Source organism: Danio aesculapii, chromosome 24 (genome assembly GCF_903798145.1).
Source record: "Danio aesculapii chromosome 24, fDanAes4.1, whole genome shotgun sequence".
NCBI lineage: Eukaryota > Metazoa > Chordata > Actinopteri > Cypriniformes > Danionidae > Danio > Danio aesculapii.
In genome coordinates, this window is record NC_079458.1 from 24432320 (window position 1) to 24452990 (window position 20671).

At 34.7% G+C, this 20671-nt stretch overlaps 1 protein-coding gene across 1 annotated transcript in view; it reads left to right on the forward strand.

Moving 5' to 3' along the window:
* Window positions 1-20593, forward strand: part of cul1b (cullin 1b) — a 28547-nt gene extending 7954 nt beyond the window's left edge. Inside the window, exons 2-22 of the mRNA XM_056450592.1 lie at window positions 357-699; window positions 3732-3909; window positions 5940-6107; window positions 6646-6696; window positions 8647-8737; window positions 8900-9063; window positions 9191-9353; window positions 11112-11242; window positions 13680-13787; window positions 13880-13986; window positions 14187-14235; window positions 16485-16616; window positions 16967-17084; window positions 17209-17285; window positions 17402-17533; window positions 17607-17699; window positions 18849-18896; window positions 19019-19101; window positions 19197-19302; window positions 19625-19738; window positions 20025-20593. Coding sequence (XP_056306567.1) covers window positions 560-699; window positions 3732-3909; window positions 5940-6107; window positions 6646-6696; window positions 8647-8737; window positions 8900-9063; window positions 9191-9353; window positions 11112-11242; window positions 13680-13787; window positions 13880-13986; window positions 14187-14235; window positions 16485-16616; window positions 16967-17084; window positions 17209-17285; window positions 17402-17533; window positions 17607-17699; window positions 18849-18896; window positions 19019-19101; window positions 19197-19302; window positions 19625-19738; window positions 20025-20105 — 2334 coding nt within the window. The 5' untranslated portion in view covers window positions 357-559 and the 3' untranslated portion in view covers window positions 20106-20593. The remainder of the gene's footprint in view (window positions 1-356; window positions 700-3731; window positions 3910-5939; window positions 6108-6645; window positions 6697-8646; window positions 8738-8899; window positions 9064-9190; window positions 9354-11111; window positions 11243-13679; window positions 13788-13879; window positions 13987-14186; window positions 14236-16484; window positions 16617-16966; window positions 17085-17208; window positions 17286-17401; window positions 17534-17606; window positions 17700-18848; window positions 18897-19018; window positions 19102-19196; window positions 19303-19624; window positions 19739-20024) is intronic.
* The last annotated feature ends 78 nt before the right edge of the window (window positions 20594-20671 follow it).

Below are 20671 nucleotides of genomic sequence, written 5' to 3' on the forward strand. Positions count from 1 at the left end.
ATATCTCCTTTCACTTTCTTTTTTTTGCACTATTATATAGAAAGATCAAAAGAAGCCTGTACATGCACCCTTTCAGACCTTCAGTAAAGTGGACAGAATAGACTGATTTGTGAAAGAAATGTGTCTTTCAAGTCTACTTGTGATTCGATCAACAAAAACAGATCTTAATAGCAGATGTAAACAGTGCCAATAATTCCATTAGACATACTCTTAGATCTTTAAAGCATTGCAGATATTTGACATTCCCAGACAACTATGTAACCCAGTATGTGAAAAGTTATATTAAAAAAAAAGAATGTCTTGAAATGAGGATACCTGGTTATTTTCTTTTAACCCTCATTTGTTTGCTCTTGCAGACACTGCACTGAAGTGTTTGGACGCTGCTGTAACCCTAGATCAGCCTGTGGCACCATCTGTGAAGTGTAGAGGTACTCATCCCTGAACCCTTCCTGTCTGAATGCTCTCCAGCATGGTGGACTACATGTGAAACAGAAGTGTTCTGGAGCAGAACGGGGAGAAGACAGGATTTATCTGACTTGAGCAGACCGCCACAGAGACAATGTCATCCAACAGGGGCCAGAACACCCACGGGCTCAAACAGATTGGGCTGGACCAGATCTGGGATGACCTGAGATCAGGAATACAGCAGGTCTATACACGCCAGAGCATGGCTAAGTCTCGCTACATGGAACTCTACACGTATCTTAATAGGCACGGCGGGATGAATGAGGATTAATGGGGGCAGCAGCTGTGGCCAGTACACTGAATGTCTTTGTTTGGTTAGGTGTGGTAGCGTGTGTGCATGTGTGAAATTTGTGCTTTTAATCAGAATAAGGCCTTGGTTTATAGGGCAAAGCCATTAAATGGTTTGGGTTGTTTTAGTATTGCTTGTTTCATTGAGGAAGCCATTCAGGAGTCAGTAGTTTTAAATGAATCAGAGTTTTCATAAAAGTAAACAAGGTTTCCTACACAGATTTCATGCAGAATTTGCAAGTTCACTTTATTGACTAACAGAAAGATGTTTGGTTTTAAAAGAGACATCTGCGTTAGTCAATAGTATCTGGATGTAGACTTGATTATGTACGCTGAAACTGCAAGTCTCGGACTCGTGAGGGTTAGGGTTAGGTGTGTGCATTAAAAAGCATTACATGCAGCTGAGTTTGCAACTGCACCAGGTCTGCATCCAGACCCCTCTCGTGTGAGTGAGCTATGCTTCATTCATCATTGCCCTGTTGACAGTTGACCTTTTTTGCTTGCCAAATTAAATTAGAGTGGAATACTCCTGAGTCAGGTCTGGCCAATTAGTCGAAATGAAACTAAAAATCATAACCTATAACAACACAATTTGGTCATGTCTGTTTTTTTTTTTTTTTTTTTTGATTTTTAATTCTGTTAATAAGATCCCTTAAAAAATACTACTGTGGACAAACTGAGCACTGGAGAGTTTCCCTGACAGTGCAGTGAGCCTGACAAATAAAGAGAGCGAGTGTTTCTCATATGTCAGACAATCTTAGATGTTTAAATTTGAGAGAAAGAGTTTGATCGTCATTAGTTTGTAGATTAAGACGAGTTTTGAGTATGTCTTTTAGTTTTAAGGTTACCACCTTGCAGAAGAGCAGCACTCATGCTTTGGTTCATGGCATTTTTATTATCAGCATTAATGTTTGACGCTTCACTCAGAAAATCAGAGCTGTACTAACTCCAGTGCTGACATCAGTAAGCATTTATAAAGTAAATTTGCTCTTGCTAAATAAATTCGCTTAAAATAAAGTGAATTAACACCTTTCAGGTGGAAATGTGTGCCTTAATTAAACCAAGTTGCGCCAAATGTACTAATTTGTAACTAATAAGATTTATTTAAATTGATAAAAGCAATGTTCCTTCTGCTAAAAGAAGAAAATTACATTACTTGCTTCATTTAAATAAATAAAGACTCAAAAGTAAAGAGATTCAATTAACTTCTACTTAATGTTTAACCTAACACTCCTAAATAAATTAAGTAAATTTTACATGATATTGATAAGTTAGTTGTACCTGATATAAGATTGTAAAATATACTTGACATTTGTTTGTGCAAATTGTTACAAGGATTTTTTTTTAAAGTAAATCTTAAGAGCTATTTTTTTCAGTGTATGAACTATCAGGGGAAATAATAAATAAATAATTATACTGAAAATAAAATGTATTCAATCGTAATCAAGGAAAAGTGTTCAATTAAATAAAATTTAACGTTGCAATGGATGGTATTTTTACATTTTGTGTAAAAACATTTAATTGTAATTCAAAGTACACATTATTTATTTATTTATTTGTTAATTAATTGATTTTTGGCCAACTCATAATTCCAAGCGCACACCCTTTAAAAATTCCATGCTGAAGCTCTTTAAAGCAGTTTGTATCAGGCAAATTAAAACTTTCACAGGCTTCTGTCCACTTTCAAATTTGCAGTTCTGCATTTCGCCCACTAAGTGCCACATCAGACACCGCGGTGTAATTGCTGTAATTTTGATCTACTACCCACAGCTGTCATTCCCCTCTACATCTTCACTCATGTCTTTTATTTGGCTGTGTGTGGCTCTGTGAGCCCGCAAAGAACTTTCTGCTGCTTTTGCAAGTTTCTTTAGTGCTGCTGTCAAACAGAGTCTCAGCATGTAGTTTAGTCTTATAGTGCTGTTACCACACTGCTCACAAGACCATAACAAAGAAAACAGAAATTATCACGACCTTTAAGCTACAGCACCGAGACATTACAGCTTGCAATAAAAACACACCCTTTTAGAGAACTTGTAATATTATTTTATTTCCATCCAACATGCATAAGAGCTTCTCAAGAGGGCTTTTTGCATGAGAGTGTGTAAGTCTGTTAAAGCAGATGTTTTCTCAAAAGCTTGAACTCAGACTGTTTAAGATACTGTCTCCTCCTCCTTTAAAATTTTGTCTCTATAGGACAATTTTGCAATTAATTCATTGTCTAGATTTAAGTAAATGTTTGATAATTAAAATATATATATTTTTATTTTTAGACTGCATAGATAAATAAAAATTTCTATTGATTTGACATTTCAGTTTTCTCCAGTAGATTTTCATGCAAGAGAAGGGTGTGTGATGTTGTCAAAAATCATATCTCCATGATTGTTGTTGTATTACAGTAGTAAAACTAGAGTTTTGACTGGTTTAGGTTTGTCATGCATAAATAAATGGGACAGTGAAACTGCCAGAAGGTGGCATCAAGTCTTAATGATTGATCCATTGAAATGATTTGACTCAATAACTCATTGAATCATTGACTAATATGATTCGTTCGAAAACTGATTCATATTTACGCATCTAATTCAAAATGGATTTTAAAATGTTGAACAACATGCCACAAAATATTATGGGATATGTGTTTTATTAATTGTTGAAAGAACTAAGAACCAATTCTGCATTACATCCATGCTAATCAGTGAGTAAAACTTTACCTGTTTTAATTTATTGTCATTATTTTCGCATTAGATTCGGTCTTGTTTAAGGAACACTTGCAGATGTACATAGTTGTAGTACTGTGGCACTAATAATCCACAATATGTTTATTAATTTTGGTACTCCTATTGTGTATACAGCTCCAAAAGCAATTTGTCATTTGAAACTGAAAGCATGATATTTCTGGAATGGGATCGTGTCGGTGCTAATGTTATTGGTCTGTCATAATGTACTCTCTTACTGCCTTATGACTTTAACCTGCTGTTCAGACATGTGTATAACTACTGTACCAGCGTTCACCAGTCCAACCAGGCCAGGGGTGCTGGCATCCCCCCATCCAAACCCTCCAAGAAAACACCCACACCTGGGGGGGCACAGTTTGTCGGACTAGAACTCTACAAAAGACTTAAAGATTTTCTGAGGAGCTACTTGACAAACCTTCTCAAGGTAACAGCCTGCAACTTGCATACATAATATTGTTCAGGATTTATTATTGTTGGTGTACATGAAACTACTTTGAATGCTGCCTTGAAATTCCTTTCAAAAGATATGTTTATTTTATTACCCTTTTATTGCATTCAAAAAAATCTGTATACATTTGTTGTTTCCATAACCAATCGTAATTTATTGTTTTTCTGCTAATGCCATGTTGTATCTGACCATGCACGTCTCAATAATGAGTAAATATGAAAAAAAAAAAGTCTTGAAATCGTTGTTTACAGACTGAGGAGTTTAATGAGACATGGAGAAAATTGGTAGAATATATTCTTCCATTAAGACCAGACTTAATATAGACTTTTAATTTAGAAGATTTAAGATTTTTTTTTATTTTTGTATTGTAATGAGACAAAACCTAAAAGATAATGAGAAGAACAATACCCATTTAAAAATAAATGCAAATAAACATTTAAGATGCTAAAAGTACCGTCCTCACAGTTTCATATGTATATAGTTTAGGGGGGAAGGGTGGACTGGGTGCCAATATGGGTTAAAAAAAGTACACAATTGATTTGTGATTGAAATGCAATAAATCAGTTTTATCTGTTTTCTTTTTGACGATATACAAAACAGTTGTGAGTGTTTTGTTTTGATTGTTTTTATAATGTCCTTGAATCATTCATGTAATTTCTGAATTTATATAACTTCTAGATTCCGATGTTTGGTTGTTTTGTGTACCCATTGTAGAAAACCCTGTATACCATACATCTGTAACTAAATGGAAAAAAGAAAATAAAATAAAAAAACATATTTCTAAAACATATTTCATTTAATTATAGTCATTTTAACTATTTAATAATTAGGCATTGCAATAAGAATGTGGTAAAAAGTAACTGAGGTTGCGATATCTGCTGCTAGATCTATTTTTAGTTGTCAGGCATCAACATGAAAATATACTATAGTAATTTATAGTAAATACTATACTGTTTTTTTTTTTTTTTTAACCATACTGACTCTGACACATCTGATAGAGATAGAGATGTTGCCAATCAGCTAAAATGTTGCTAAAATTGCTTTGTATGTATAAGGCCATTTAAATTGAATAACCGAAAAGGATTGAGGTTGTGTCCATATGTTGTGCGATAAGTCGATATATTGATTATTGTGACAGGCCTAGAAGTAATTATTGCTCAAAAACAGGCAAAATTTATGAAACTCTCATGTTTATATCTACACTGTAAACATTTATTAAAGTTAGATCAAATGAACTTGTCTAGGTATATGTACTCAAATCAGTCAAGCTGACTAAAATATTAGGTTACACTTTATATAGCTAAAACGATTTACTGTCGTTGCAGTCGTTGAGCTATAGATATACATAATACACTTGTTTGTCAAAAAGATTCAGTCCGAAACGGAAAAAGGTCAAATGTATTTAAAAGTATTTTGACACTGTTACAATTTTATAGACATTTACAAGTGTTCTATAAACTCCCGTATAATGACATAAAGCATCTTTTTAAAATAATTGTGTATTTTTATGGTTAAAGCACAATGTTTTGTTTTGTTTTTGTTAAAATGGACCCAAATATATTATAAGAGTTGCAATGCAAAATAAATGTATTATACTTATTTAAAATTATAAAATTTTATATATATATATATATATATATATATATATATATAAGCAAGCATTTCTATTTTCGAAATACCACAAATGGTTTACACTTATGCATTTCATACTAGATTTATATTAGAAACAATCAAAATGTAAGAATTTACTTATATTTTGCAATATTTGTAAGGATTTTATCATGCTAATGTTGCATGAATAAATGTATTGTATTATATTAACACGGGCTAATCATTATATCAACATGGTTTTCCATAACTAATAAGTATTTGTTTATTTTAAAAAGTGATCAGGCTTAGTAGTTTTCCATGCCTTGTTAAAATGCAAAGCAGTATGAGTTGTCAGTTCTCCAGACCTCACTCACTTCTCCGCCTGTTTCTCTCCTCCATCTGTGTGTGTCTGGCAGGATGGAGAGGACCTGATGGATGAGAGCGTGCTGAAGTTCTACACACAGCAGTGGGAGGATTATCGCTTCTCCAGTAAAGTGTTAAATGGGATCTGTGCTTACCTCAACAGACACTGGGTGCGTCGGGAGTGTGATGAGGGGCGGAAAGGAATTTATGAAATCTACTCGGTGAGAGATACAGCACACGCCCATGACTGACTCATTGCTTCCTGTTTTACATTTCCATACATTGTGTTCATCAGACTGAGTGATGACTGAACCATATAGTATTTCAGTTCAATTGATTGCACATAACAGCCAACAGACCATACCTGTGATCACCCATCAGTATCTCTGATTAATACTGGCAATAGTCCTTTGTTAGTTGATAAAAGACCTGTCATTTGACCAGTTGACGACGTGTTGAACATGTCCACATGTTGCTATACTAAAAAAAACTAAATGTTTAATTTATTGTGATTTATTCTTTTGATTTAAATGGTAACAGGTAAAGTCGTTATTGTTCAGCCCTGAATTAATAGTAATTAAGTAATTAAATGCTAATAAAAACTATATTTATTATTGTTATTATTTAATTTTCTCAAATTCTGTCACAGTTTTTACAAACAATTGTTTATTTTATTTACTATTAAATAGTTTTTAATAATATTGTGTGTTTTGTATCTATTTTATTAAGAAAGAATAAACTAATGTTTGTGCTTCTCAGCTTGCTTTGGTCACTTGGAGAGAGTGTTTATTCAGACCTCTAAACAAGCAGGTGAGTCAGGTGTTTAATTTTTGGCATTTTATAATTATGCAGTTGTAAATGACAATATTATATTTCTTACATTTCTATCAGATGAAATATAGTATATACAGCGCTCAGCATATGAGTACACCCCTCACAAATCGCTCATTTAAAGTAATATTTTATATAGTATTCTTTACAATATTATATATTGTGCATATATATTAGATTAGTCAGTACTGAAGCCAAATCTGGTGCTAATCTAACGAAATAAATTTCAATAATGGTTCAAATTTTTGAATTTTTTGAGTAGCCCAAATTTATATGTTAGGGTAAAATATTAAATAACATTTCAAAAATCAAGAGAAACAAAAAATAAAAACAATTTTGTTGAAATATTGTAGTTTGTAATTTTTTTTGTAATATTTTTCTTGAATTTAACTATATTACCTTTCCATTTCTAAAGATGTTCTGTGACTAAAATGTTATTGTAATAAATATATGTTTAACAAATCAAATGCACCAATATATATTACCCATATTCACTGAAAAATAGGTAACAATATTCATTTTCAAAATAGGGTGTACTCAATTATGCTGAGCACTGTATGCTGCATATTACCCTACACTAATTCTTCCTTTTTTTTTATATATAATTAGCCATATACAGTTGAAGTCAGAATTCTTAGCCCCCCTGTTTATTTTTTCCCCAATTTCTGTTTAACGGAGAGAAGATTTCTTTAACACATTTCTAAACGTGTTACTTTTAATAACTCATTTCTAATAACTGATTTATTTTATCTTTGCCATGATGACAGTAAATAATATTTGACTAGATATTTTTCAAGGTACTTCGATACAGCTTAAAGTGACATTTAAAGGCTTAACTAGGGTAATTCAGTTAACTAGGCAGGATAGGGTAATTAGGCAAATTATTATATAATGATGGTTTGTTCTGTAGGCTATCGAAACAAAAATACAGTAGCTTAAAGGGGCTAATAATTTTGACCTTAAAAGGGATTTTAAAACAAATAAGACTTTCTCCAGAAGAAAAAAATATTATCAAACATACTGTGAAAATGTCCTTGCTCTGTTAAACATCATTTTGGGAAATATTTAAAAAAGAAAAAAAAATTTAAAGAGGGGCTAATAAATCTGACTTCAACTGTATGTCTCTGAACAAAGCCGTATTTTACATTGATTTGAACGTTAACTATTTTTTTAGCCTCTATAAAGGACATTTGTTCCCTAGATTTCTTACTCCTTTGTATCATGTCTCATAATATTGGCTGCTACTAGTTTAATGAGATCAGTATTGACAAAATACATCTTTTCACTATAAAGTGGCAATTAGATGGATTACACTGACAGTTTAATGGAGCTTATGCATTTATATTCCAAAAGTACTGCGTATAATGTTATGAGCTTTTCAAAATAATATTTAATACGCAAATATTAAATGTTGAGCAAACCGTTGGCTTGTAAATATGTGAACTGCGAAGAGGTGGCACAAGTCACTGTTTTAATGATTCATAAAACCTGCCTGTTTTCTCAGTAGGTCACTGAATCATTGGCTTACTCAATTTATTCAGAAAATCTGAAACATTCTTAAACAAAACATTTCTGTGTCTTACTCAGAGATGCGTTCGTGTGCATGTTAAAAGGATAGTTTGCCTTCATCATTTACTCACCCTTTTCTTGACAGTATGTTTTTTTGCACAAGGGAAGATATTTTAAAGAATGTTGGAAACCTATTACCATTTACATCCATAGTAGGACAAAGATATACCACGGATGTCAGTGGTTACAGGTTTCTTACATGTTTCTTTTATGTTCAACAGAATAAAAATAAAACAATATGGTTTAAAAAAATTCTAAGGTGAGCAAATAATGACAGAGTAAAACTTTTTGAGTGAACTATCCCATGTATGAGTGTATGGATATGCCCGTCTATGGGTCTGTATCTCTTCTTTTATATAGGTAACAAATGCAGTGTTAAAGCTCATTGAGAAGGAGAGAAACGGTGAGACTATCAACACCAGACTCATCAGTGGAGTGGTTCAGTCCTATGGTGAGTGCAGCAAAAGTACATCTCTCAGAAAACAATCTTCACTTCATTATTCTGTGATTGCCGACTGCCCTTATGTATATTTTTAAATCGTGCATGTGAATAAATGCAGTGCTTTCTGGACCCTTGAAACATCATATTGTGATTTTGTTCTGTCTTTTCCAGTTGAGTTGGGCTTGAATGAGGATGATGCATTTGTGAAGGGCCCGACATTATCAGTTTACAAAGAGTACTTCGAGACCCAGTTTTTAGCAGACACAGAACGCTTCTATACACGAGAAAGCACAGAGTTCCTCCAACAAAACCCGGTTACAGAATACATGAAAAAGGTAAAGAAATGCATTCAAGTTTATATGCTAAACTTTGGTCTTAAATGCTAAACTTTGGTCTTAAATCCTAATGATTTTTGTTAGATACTTTAGTTTTAACCTTTTCAGATTGTGTGTGTGTGTACAGGCAGAGGCACGGTTGCTGGAGGAGCAGCGGCGGGTTCAGGTTTATCTCCACGAGAGCACACAAGACGAGCTGGCTCGCAAGTGTGAGCAGGTTCTCATCGAGAAACACCTGGAGATCTTCCACACAGAGTTCCAGAACCTTCTAGATGCTGATAAGAATGAAGGTCAGACAGCCTTGCAATATCACCTTTATTCTGAGACAGGATATTATTTAAGATTTAATTTTGAAAAAGAGCAAACATTATTTTATATATGAAAGAAAGAGAAAATATTGTTTTTTTTCCTGTTCTTTTTTTTTTTTTTTTTTTTTTTTTTTTTTACCCAGTTTTAATGGTACTTATTGAGACACTCATTCAAATAATCCAGTCAGAACAAGTCTCCAGTTTTGATTCCAGAGCTCCAGAACATTTGATTTGGTTTAAATAACTGCTAATATATAATAACAATTATAATATATTTATTCTGGCTATTAGAAATGCATATTTAACAGTAGCATGAGTTGGTATCTAAATGTAAAATTGTCATTAAGTTTAAACAATCATATTTTAAGATTGTTTTTAACCTCACTTTAAGATTTGTGTATCATGATAACCACAAGGACATATGCATACATGTAGGTCTTTAAAAAAAAAATACAGAAATCATATTACAGTAGTCCATGTATTTAATACATAATGATATAAAACAATTTTGTCAATACCCCACTTTCCTGCCAGTGGTTGTAAATCATGTTACTGCAGTACAACCAAGGTAATAGTTGGTGAAAAAAGCCTTTTAACCATTGTTACGGTGTTATATAAGACTTGTGGAGAATGACAGCACTGTTGGATTTGGCTTTCAACTAGTTTGATTTAATGCAACAACAATAAACAACCATTCATCGTGATACTTTTAATACACAAGCACAGAAAGAATCAAATACTTTTAACTTGAGTTAAATTAAACAGGAGGACTTCATACTTTTACTGGTAGTTAATTTTTACTCTTAGTATCTATTTTTCTGAGTTTTTACATTAACTACCAGTGTTGGGGAAAGTTACTTTTGAAAGTACGATAGAGTTACTCCCTAAAAAAATTACTAGTTGCATTTCTTGGTTACTTTTTATAGAAAGTAATGTCATTTACTTTCCAAAGAAGTACATTTCTTTTTTAAATAGAGAAGTTCAGAAATGAACAATGCACTGTATAACCTGTTCCTACACTTTACCTTCATTTACCTTAAAAAAACATTAAAAAAAAATAGGATAATTTTATCTGAGAACTTCCTGACCCCAGAGCTATAGATGCCGTATGTAGATTAATGAAAGTTTAAATGTGTTTCCTACTTTTGTACTAAATGTCTTAAGTAAAATCACTGTCAATTGAGACAATCCCCTTTTCCTTTTCTCTGATGCATGCAAATTAATGAACACATTCTCCCAATGACTGCGTGATTCATTATGACTACTTTAATTTTAATTAAAAAAATGTCTTTTTAAACGCTAATTAATGAAACAAAATATAACAATTTCCAAAAATAACTTTAAATATTATTACTTATTTTTTAAAAGTAATTCGTTACTCATTACTTAGAAAAGTAAATATATTTTGTAACTCGCGTTACTTGTAATGCGTTACCCCAAACTGTTAACTACATTATTATCATGATAAAAAATAAACATTGCACATTTCTAAAGCACACAAAATAACACACTCAATCTGAAGGTCATTATCAGGGCCAGACGGAATCTGCAGACTGTTTTGTAAAAGAATTTAATTAATATTTTCATACTAATCAATAATATTACTGTAATTAATTTAAAAACTGAATAAATATAAATTTACACATTTTACAAAAGCAAATAAACAAAATCAATGATGGGTTAAAAATTGCATGCAGATTCCGTGTGGGCCTAGTCATTACACATTGTTTATAATTGCAGATCTCGGTCGGATGTACAACCTTGTTTCCCGGATCACAGACGGATTGGGAGAGCTAAAGAAACTCTTGGAGTCCCACATTCATAATCAGGGTCTGGCAGCCATCGAGAAGTGTGGAGATTCAGCGCTCAATGTAAGTCCTGCTGATGCGGTTTAAAGCCACAGTGACCATGTGGACACAATGCTTTCAGTTTTCCGCTATTGAGAGCAATTAAAGTGAACCTGAATTTCTTGAACTTGGGCACCACGTCATTGTAATAATGCATAACAGGTCTATTCTTATCATGACAAAAGCTGTTTGACTGTGACCTAAAATCTTCATGATTTGAAAATACACTTGTATTATATTTCATAGAAGTGACTCACCCATTGTATGTCACATCAAAAATAGCCAGGCACCATCTTTACTGGAAAACAAGCCCTGATTTATCATTTAATTCAGAAAAAAGTGAAGTCGAATGCTTTTGGCTAATATAGTGAAACTAAATATTATTTTAATAAAATGCCCCCTTCTCTACAACTAAACAATAAATATAACAACAGTAAGAACTGAATAAGAATAAAAAAAATTACCGTACTTAAGTGAACTTTAAGTTAACATTTAGACATTTTTGAAACATCAAGTCTACATGAATTTAAAGCAAAACTAGATGTAATTTGTGTAGGAAATATGATCACATGCCTCTTATATTTGAGTTTTGTTTGCTTCACATTTATTGCATTACATAAGTCGCTTGGCAATAGCTTTCCACACATAGACTTTACTTGGGCGGGCCACCCAGGTATATTAACCGACATCGCCTGTAGTCCCATTTTGCAACTTGATAGCAACCGTCTTTTAAAGAAGCATACCTGATTTAAAAAATCAAGAGTGTGATGTAACTGATGTGTTTTGTCTCATAGAATAAAGCGTGAAAGTATATTGAGTTTGTGGTAACCACTAACCTTAAGCGATTGAACCAAAATCCTATTCAAAAAACCCATTGACTTTGGGACCAGGGAACCTCCACTCTATGGGCCCTGTCGTACACCCGGCGCAATTAGGCACAAGACGTGTTTGCCCCGACATGTTGCTATTTTCAGAACAACGCAATCTTAATTTTCCCATTTACTGTCACGCTGTTTAAATAGCAAATTCATTTGCGCCTCCTTTGTGGCGTCATGGGTGTTTCATTCTAAAAAAAAAAAAGGTGTTTTAAGGCACATTGTTGGCGCGTTGCTATTTTGAGGAACTAAAATAGACTAGGCAATAGACCAGCTGAAAGCAGGTCTAAAGTCCAGCGCAGAGCGCGTTAGTTGTGCGCCTCGCTAACACATTGCTTAAAACATGCAGGATGTACAGCAATACGCAAATAACTTTACAAATAAAGAATTAAAATATTACAAAAATTATTATTTGCATAAATATAAAAACCACTGCCTCCATGCCTTCTTTATTATTAGTAGCAGTATTATTTATTATATTAATATTTGTATTTTTCATTAAAAACAAGCTTTGATTTGTCCACCTGTCAGGTTTTGGACCATATGGGGCATAGCATGTGTGTTGGATATAACTCAGTTTTTTTACCACACTTCATTTATTCAGTTTAGAAATAGTTCTAAAAAAACTCTTTGCGCTTAACAAACTAAATTAATTATGTAGGCTAATGGATGTGCGTACAACACTTATCGGCCGATTGGCGGAGGCTCGTTCTTTATCCTCTCGCTGCAGATGGTCTGGTTAACCGTTTTCTCGATAGTGAAGCGCTCAGTTTTTCCACTTACAAAGTCTGCCATGCAAATGGCAAATATGCCATGGCGCGACGCAACTGACTCTTAAAAGGAATAGGAGATGAGACTCTTATTGGTTTATTTTTCACAAAAGTGGATTCGAACACACCCCTAATACTTTTGCGCCCTGCGCTTAGATCATTAAAATAGAGCCCTATATATTCTTTATTCTAAACGATTCAAAAAAACTTTATATATACTCAGAAAGGGCATCTAAACTGGCTGCAAAATATTTGTACACCATTAGAAATGGTCAATCAACACATTTACCTTATTTATGTAATATACTATTTTTATTATAATTATTTAAAACAAATATTATCCATTTTAGAGATTGTTTTTATTCATTTTTCCTGTTTTTTATTTCCCCTTTTCTGTATATGTTATTCATTTGATGATGTTGACATATTACATATTTTATGCTATATTTTATATCCAAAATGCTTTGGCAGTACTGTACTACATGCATGCCGAGAGAGTACAGAAGGCTCCTAAATAGCATAAAAATAAGAGAAATACTAGATGTCTTTTTTTATTTCAACAACCATTTTTAAAACTTTAACCCATTGAAAAGAAACCGTACAAAACAGTGTAATAAATAAAAAATATTGTTCAAAATCTAATTTTTGATTTTGGCAAATTTTTGAAACTGACCAGTAATATTTATCTCCATTAATCCTGGATATTATGTTTGTTAGTTTGTTTGTCATGCATGTTTCCCGGTACATCTGCTCTGCTCAGTTCCTGTAAGCCCTTTAATTTGATCACATTCTGAAATGTCACTTCTTGTTTTGCAGGATCCTAAAATGTACGTGCAAACTATCTTGGACGTTCACAAGAAATACAATGCTCTTGTCATGTCTGCGTTCAATAATGATGCCGGGTTCGTGGCGGCACTGGATAAGGTTGTAAGCTTATATGGGGTCTGTTTTGTGCTATAGTGGTTATTATTAGCCTCTGGTGTAATTTTCATTCTGTGATCTGTGCTGATCTTCAGGCCTGTGGAAGATTCATTAATAATAATGCAGTAACGAGGATGGCACAGTCCTCCAGCAAATCCCCTGAGCTTCTGGCCAGATACTGTGACTCCTTACTGAAGAAGAGGTAATTCTCTCATTCACATCTCTATTGGCAGGCCAGATCATGTCAGGCTTTCATTTTCATCTCATTTCTTTTAAGATTAGAGTTTTGAATCTTTGAGTGCAATAAAAAGAAGCTGACAGTAATATCTAAAGAATGAAAACTGCATTAGCGAAGCTCTATGTTTTAAACTGATGATTTAACCAAGATTGTGTTGCGTTTAGTTCAAAGAATCCAGAGGAGGCTGAGCTTGAAGATACTCTCAACCAAGTGGTGAGCTTTTCTGTTTTCCACTGATATTAACTCTGAGAACAGTTTCTTTTTCTTCATTGCAATAAAATTGATTTCATTTGCGCTACAAATTTACAAAGCCTAGTGATTTGGTTCTAACAGAACTTTATGTAGATTACTATTTAAAGATTGTTTTCAGTTAAATTGAATTCACTTTATTTGCCTGAACTTTTATTTTAAGTTAATCCAGAAGACAAGTATATATACACTCACCGGCCACTTTATTAGGTTCACCTTACTAGTACCGAGTTGGTCCCTTTTTTGCCTTCAGGACTGCCTTAATCCCTCTTGGCACAGACTCAACAAGGTACTGTAAATATTCCTCAGAGATTTTTCTCCATATTGACATGATAGCATCATGCAGTTACTGCAGATTTATCAGCTGCACATCCATGATGTGAATCCCGAAACATCCCAAAGGTGCTCTATTGGAATGAGAACTGGTGACTGTGGAGGCCATTTGAGTACAGTGAAGTCATTGTCATGTTCAAGAAACCAGTGTGAGATGATTCACGCTTTATGACATGGCATGTTATCCTGCTGAAAGTAGCCATCAGAAGATGGGTACACTGTGGTCTCAAAGGGATGGACAACAACAATACTCAAGTAGGCTGTGGAGTTGATCCAGTGCTCAATTGGTACTAATGGGCTCAAAGTGTGCCAGGAAAAAATTCTCCACACCATTACACCACCACCAGCAGCCTGAACCATTGATACAAGGCAGGATGGATCCATATTTTCGTGTTGTTGATGCCAAATTCTGACTCTACCATCACAATGTCGCAGCAGACATGGAGACTCATCAGACCAGGCAACATTTTTCCAATCTTCTATTGTCCATTTTTGGTGAGCCTGTGCGAATTGTAGCCTCAGTTTCCTGTTCTTAGCTGACAGGAGGATACGCTCACTGGATATTTTCTCTTTTACAGACTCTTTCTCTGTAAACCCTAAAGATGGTTGTGCGTGAAAATCCCAGTAGATCAGCAGTTTCTGAAATACTCAGACCAGCACTTAAATCACCTTATTCTGATTCTTCGCATTCTGATGCTCTGTTTGAACTGCAGCAGATCGTCTTGACCATGTCTAAATGCGTTGAGTTGCTGCCATGTGATTGGCTGATTAGAAATATGCGTTAACAAGCAATTGGACAGGTGTACCTAATAAAGTGGCCAGTGAATATTTATGTTTATCAATAAAATGCAATCCCAAAAGTCTGTGGGATATAATAAATGTTTTGTTTTTTTTTTTCAAAAAGTTTTTTTGACACTGATTCTGATAAACTGACTTGTTCAGTTAAAAGTGACATCTGTCATCGTTTACTCACCCTTGACTTGTTCCAAACCCGTTTACGTTTTTCCTTCTGTTGAACACAAAAGAATATATTTTGAAGAATGTTAGCCATGTTAGAAACCTGTAGCCATTGACTTGCTCACTTCTTAATCATTTCAAAAACATCCAGGGACAGTCGGCTTGAATTGATGAAATGTGTGTGGTTGAATCTGTCGATTTATCTGCTCATGTCCAGTTAAACAAACTTGCTGAACAGTGAGCGCTTAACGTCATAAACCTCTTGAAATCCAGCCCTATTCTTTAAACTCAAGACACTATGAGATGATTTATAGAAAATACCATATTAAACGCACTACTCACTCATGGACATCTATTCAAAGGAGAAGTTGCTCCCAAATGTCAATATTGCAATAGCAAACTAACTGTCAAACATGTACTTTTGCAGTGCCAAAGACCAAGAGTTTGATCCGGAGAGTGTTTAAAAAAATTCTTTTAAAATCGGAATCCTTTAAAAATGGTAGTCAAAAACTATTTTATATTATTTGAAGTATTTTTTTGTAAATGTATTGTTGTTGTTATAATCCTTTTTTATTTTGGAAGTGTTCTGTATGAACGGTTTCTTCATTTTATCAGTTTTTGCCATGAAATAGAGAAGATGACATGGCAGTAAACTCAAAACACTCTCTCACCAAAACACATCTTAATATCAAGACTGAATAAGGCTAATAAGTCATATAGATCATGATTGATTACTGCTTTCATCTCAAATTGGAATGACCTGCTGTAAACTGCACCACACTGCACCTAATCTGTCCAGGTTTTCTTTGCTTAAAATAATTGGCAAACTACACAGTAATCACTCTATATGGTAGCATACATGAATTACTGAGCGCAAGTCAGTTCATGCCTGACAGGATTCTTCAACATCCTTTTTTCACCAGATGGTGGTTTTCAAGTATATCGAGGATAAAGACGTGTTCCAGAAGTTCTACGCCAAGATGCTGGCCAAAAGACTGGTGCATCAAAACAGTGCCAGCGACGATGCCGAGGCCAGCATGATCTCCAAACTCAAGGTCTGATGAGCGCTTGTTTAACCATCACCGCTCTTCATTCAAATAGATGCTTTAAAGGGACAGTTCACACAAAATGAAGATTTACTCGCCCTCGAGTGATTACAATCCTGTATGAGTGTCTCTCTCCGGCTGAACACAAAATATGTTTTGAAGAAAGATGAAAACCTGTAACCATTGATTTCCATAATAGCAAAAAAACAAATACTGTGGAGGACAATGGTTACAGGTTTTCAACTTTCTTCAAAACATCTTCTCTTGTGTTCGACGGAAGAAACACAAAGGTATGAAATAAGTAAAAGGTGACTGATTTTTCAATCCCATCAACATGATTTTTGATTGTTTACCCTCAGCAAGCGTGTGGGTTCGAGTACACCTCCAAACTCCAGCGCATGTTCCAGGACATTGGCGTCAGTAAAGACTTGAATGAGCAGTTCAAAAAGCACCTTTCCAACTCCGAGCCTCTGGATTGTAAGTGCTCAAACTCTGACTGTTTTGTGTGTGTGTGTGTGTGTGTGCGTGCGTGCGTGCGTGCGTGCGTGCGTGTGTGTGTTATTTTTCTCATATTAATCGAAATGCTCCGTCTGTCTGGCAGTGGATTTCAGCATCCAGGTTTTGAGCTCCGGCTCGTGGCCGTTCCAGCAGTCTTGCACATTCGCTTTACCATCTGAGGTGAGACGCTTCGACGCTTAACCCGGTCATTTTCCACACCCTTCCACGAGCTGCCAGTAATGCGCGATTACACTTCTAGCTTGATGATAGTTTTCCCGTGCCTTTGTTTTTCACAGTTGGAGCGCAGTTACCAAAGATTTACAGCATTTTATGGAAGCAGACACAGCGGGCGCAAGTTGACATGGCTTTACCATCTATCCAAAGGAGAGCTGGTCACCAACTGCTTCAAGAACAGATACACTCTGCAGGTCTGTGGCTTCATGGTGTCAGCGGTGCAGGACTCGGCTGGCAGCAGTGTTTAAATGTGGTGTTTCCCCACAGGCCTCCACCTTCCAGATGGCCATCCTGCTGCAGTTCAACACCGAGAACTGCTACTCCGTCCAGCAGCTCGCCGACAGCACACAGATCAAAACCGTGAGTGCAGATCGCCAGATCACATTCTTTCACCATACTTACTGTGTTCATATACAGCAGGGAAATAATATGTTGAACGCGTCATGTTTTTTCTGGGAATAATATCTCTGACATGGTATTTTAAGCTTGGTTTTGAGTTTCCTTGGCTGTGTTTTGGATCATTGTCTTGCTGTAATGTCCGCCTTGGTTTCATCTTCATCAATATTTGATTGCTTCACTAAATGGTGAATCATATTTATTGTAACCAGTATCATCAGTCAGTTGTCTGTATAGGAAATGGATTTAAAATGTAATGACAATAATTAAGTTTTATAGTAAAACATTGAAACATATTTAAGTAGCTGCTTTTTTAAGTTTGAGCGAATATACAAACCACAATTTTAAAAATAGCTCAACCATATTTGTACAAATGTATTCTTTTTTTTTTTTTTATTAAGTATACAGACGTCACATGGCTACATTTCTTAGCATTTTTAAAGAAAAAAAAAGTAAAAAAAAAACAACTTTGTTTAGTTTGAAATGGCAGCAGGAAAATGCCTGGGGATTCATTTGCTATTCTGGACATTTTTAATAAGCTTAAACTGCCTGCCTTTTCAGATTTAGTTTATAATTGAGACGTGACTTAAATTGTCATTAAGTAAAATCAGTGCTAGAATTTATAAGGTTTTTTTGTTGCATAAGTTGTGCATATTTATGCCTCAGTGATTAAATATACCTGTTATTGGCTCATTATGAATAGATGATTGATGCAAGAAAAGCTGCAACAGGAATAGCCTCATCAAATGAATCATTGTGTCATTTATGAACCAAAGCAAAACGATTCCAAATAAAAACGTTCATCTGGCAAGGCAGGTTTGACTTTTATTCATATACTTAATGTTTACGAAAGCACAGTAATGAAGTACAGTAGTCAACATTTGAAGTGTTTAATAGTTTAGGACAACTTTGATGAAAGCTTTTAAACCACTTGAAGTGTTGACTACTGTATATAGATGCTCCTGAGTAGTTGAAATCATTTCAAATGTTGACATGCATTACTGTAGTAGCTAATTATTCTAGCTGTTCAAATATTGCTGTAAATACAGTAGAAGTGATTTGATCCATGTGCATTTTGTTGTTATGATTAATGTTGTTTTGTGCATTTCACAGGATATTTTAGTTCAGGTCTTGCAAATCCTGTTGAAATCAAAGTTGCTAGTAAGTGTTGAGAAATGATTTCCTATTTCTACATGAATTTGCTGCTTTGTTGTGTATTATTCTGTCATCTATTTTAAAAAACTACTCTGAAGATCCTGTATTTATATTCTTAATTTTTGTAGGTCTTGGAGGATGAGAATGCAAACATTGACGAAATGGATTTCAAGCCTGATACATTAATAAAACTGTTCCTGGGCTATAAGAAGTAAATGCTTTCCTTCCACATTTTCATGTTTTTCTTTATGTTGGATGTCAGTGTTTTTAAGCGTTACACTCCTGTGTGTGTGTGTGTGTGCGCAGTAAGAAGTTACGGGTGAATATCAATGTGCCAATGAAGACAGAGCAAAAACAAGAGCAGGAAACAACACACAAGAACATCGAGGAAGACCGAAAGCTTCTCATACAGGTCAGAAAGACATATACTGGTATATTATTATTATTATTAAATGGCCTAAACAGACAATGTAACCTTGGTTATTAGTTTGTTTTCATTTTGATGTTGAACATTTTGACTGTCAACTTCTGTAACATGTAGCCATTTCTGTTGAAAAACCTGTTTGTTTGTAGCATTTATTATATTAAAAGCGACACAGAAATACATCAAGTGCTTTGTCACTATACTTGTTAAAGTAAGCCTTTCGAAACTTGTGGCAAATAGTATTAAAAAGAAGATCATTCACAACCTGCAACAGTTTGTTTGTACATGGTGTTTGTTATTGTGTGTTCAGGCAGCTATTGTGAGGATCATGAAGATGAGGAAGGTTTTAAAACACCAGCAGCTTTTGGCAGAAGTGCTGAACCAGCTTTCTTCACGATTCAAACCTCGTGTACCTGTCATTAAGGTAATGCCATGTTCATTCTGAATGCTTATCAATTACAAGTTTAATACGTTTTCCTTAAAACTGCACCACTGCATTTCAGCAAACACTTCGCCTTCATCAGGGTAACCTGTTTGCTGAAATGCAATAGCCATGTCAATAAAGGCTTTTTAATATTCTTTCTCTGTGTTTCAAGTGCCTTGGACTGACTTTTGTGGTTTATTCTGATGAATCCCTTACTCAAAGAGCACCGACACATTATTTAAGCGATTCCAGGGCACGTCTTGATTTTGGATTTTTATCATTTCAGAAATGCATCGACATTTTGATAGAGAAGGAATATCTGGAACGTGTAGATGGGGAAAAAGACACTTACAGTTACCTGGCATAAAAACATCCTCTGGAGTTTGCTGTCCTGCCCGAGACGCTTCACTTTGAGGAGCGTCAAGAGTGGATGCAGACAAACCGAGGACTCTCAAGACATTGCTGAGTAAGACAATGTGACACTGGACTTTTTCCCTTTAAACCCAGACTGCAAAAGCGGCCAGTCTTTGTCTTTACGCCCTTAAGCTGCTCAGGATTGCCATTTACTTTTTAAAGGTGTAAATATCTGGACATTGAACTAAACTCATAGTGGGACCCAGCGTCAGGGTTGCATGCTATAATGCCTCTCAATAGAAAAGGACAAAAACTGATTAATTTAATTGTGATTACGTCTTTTGGAAAACTGACATATTTAAAAGAAAAAGATACTGATAACTAAGAGCAAACCCAGTGAAATCATGTCAGATCGGCTGTTTAGAGTTGCATTGTTTCCAGCCATTTGTATAGTGCAGTTCATTTTATAAATGTCATGAATAAACTTAATTTTTCTTTATATTTCAGTCTTGCTCATTTATAATCTAAAGGAATCCCCAAAATAGAGCTGGCTTTAAATGTACTCACCCTCAGGCTGTC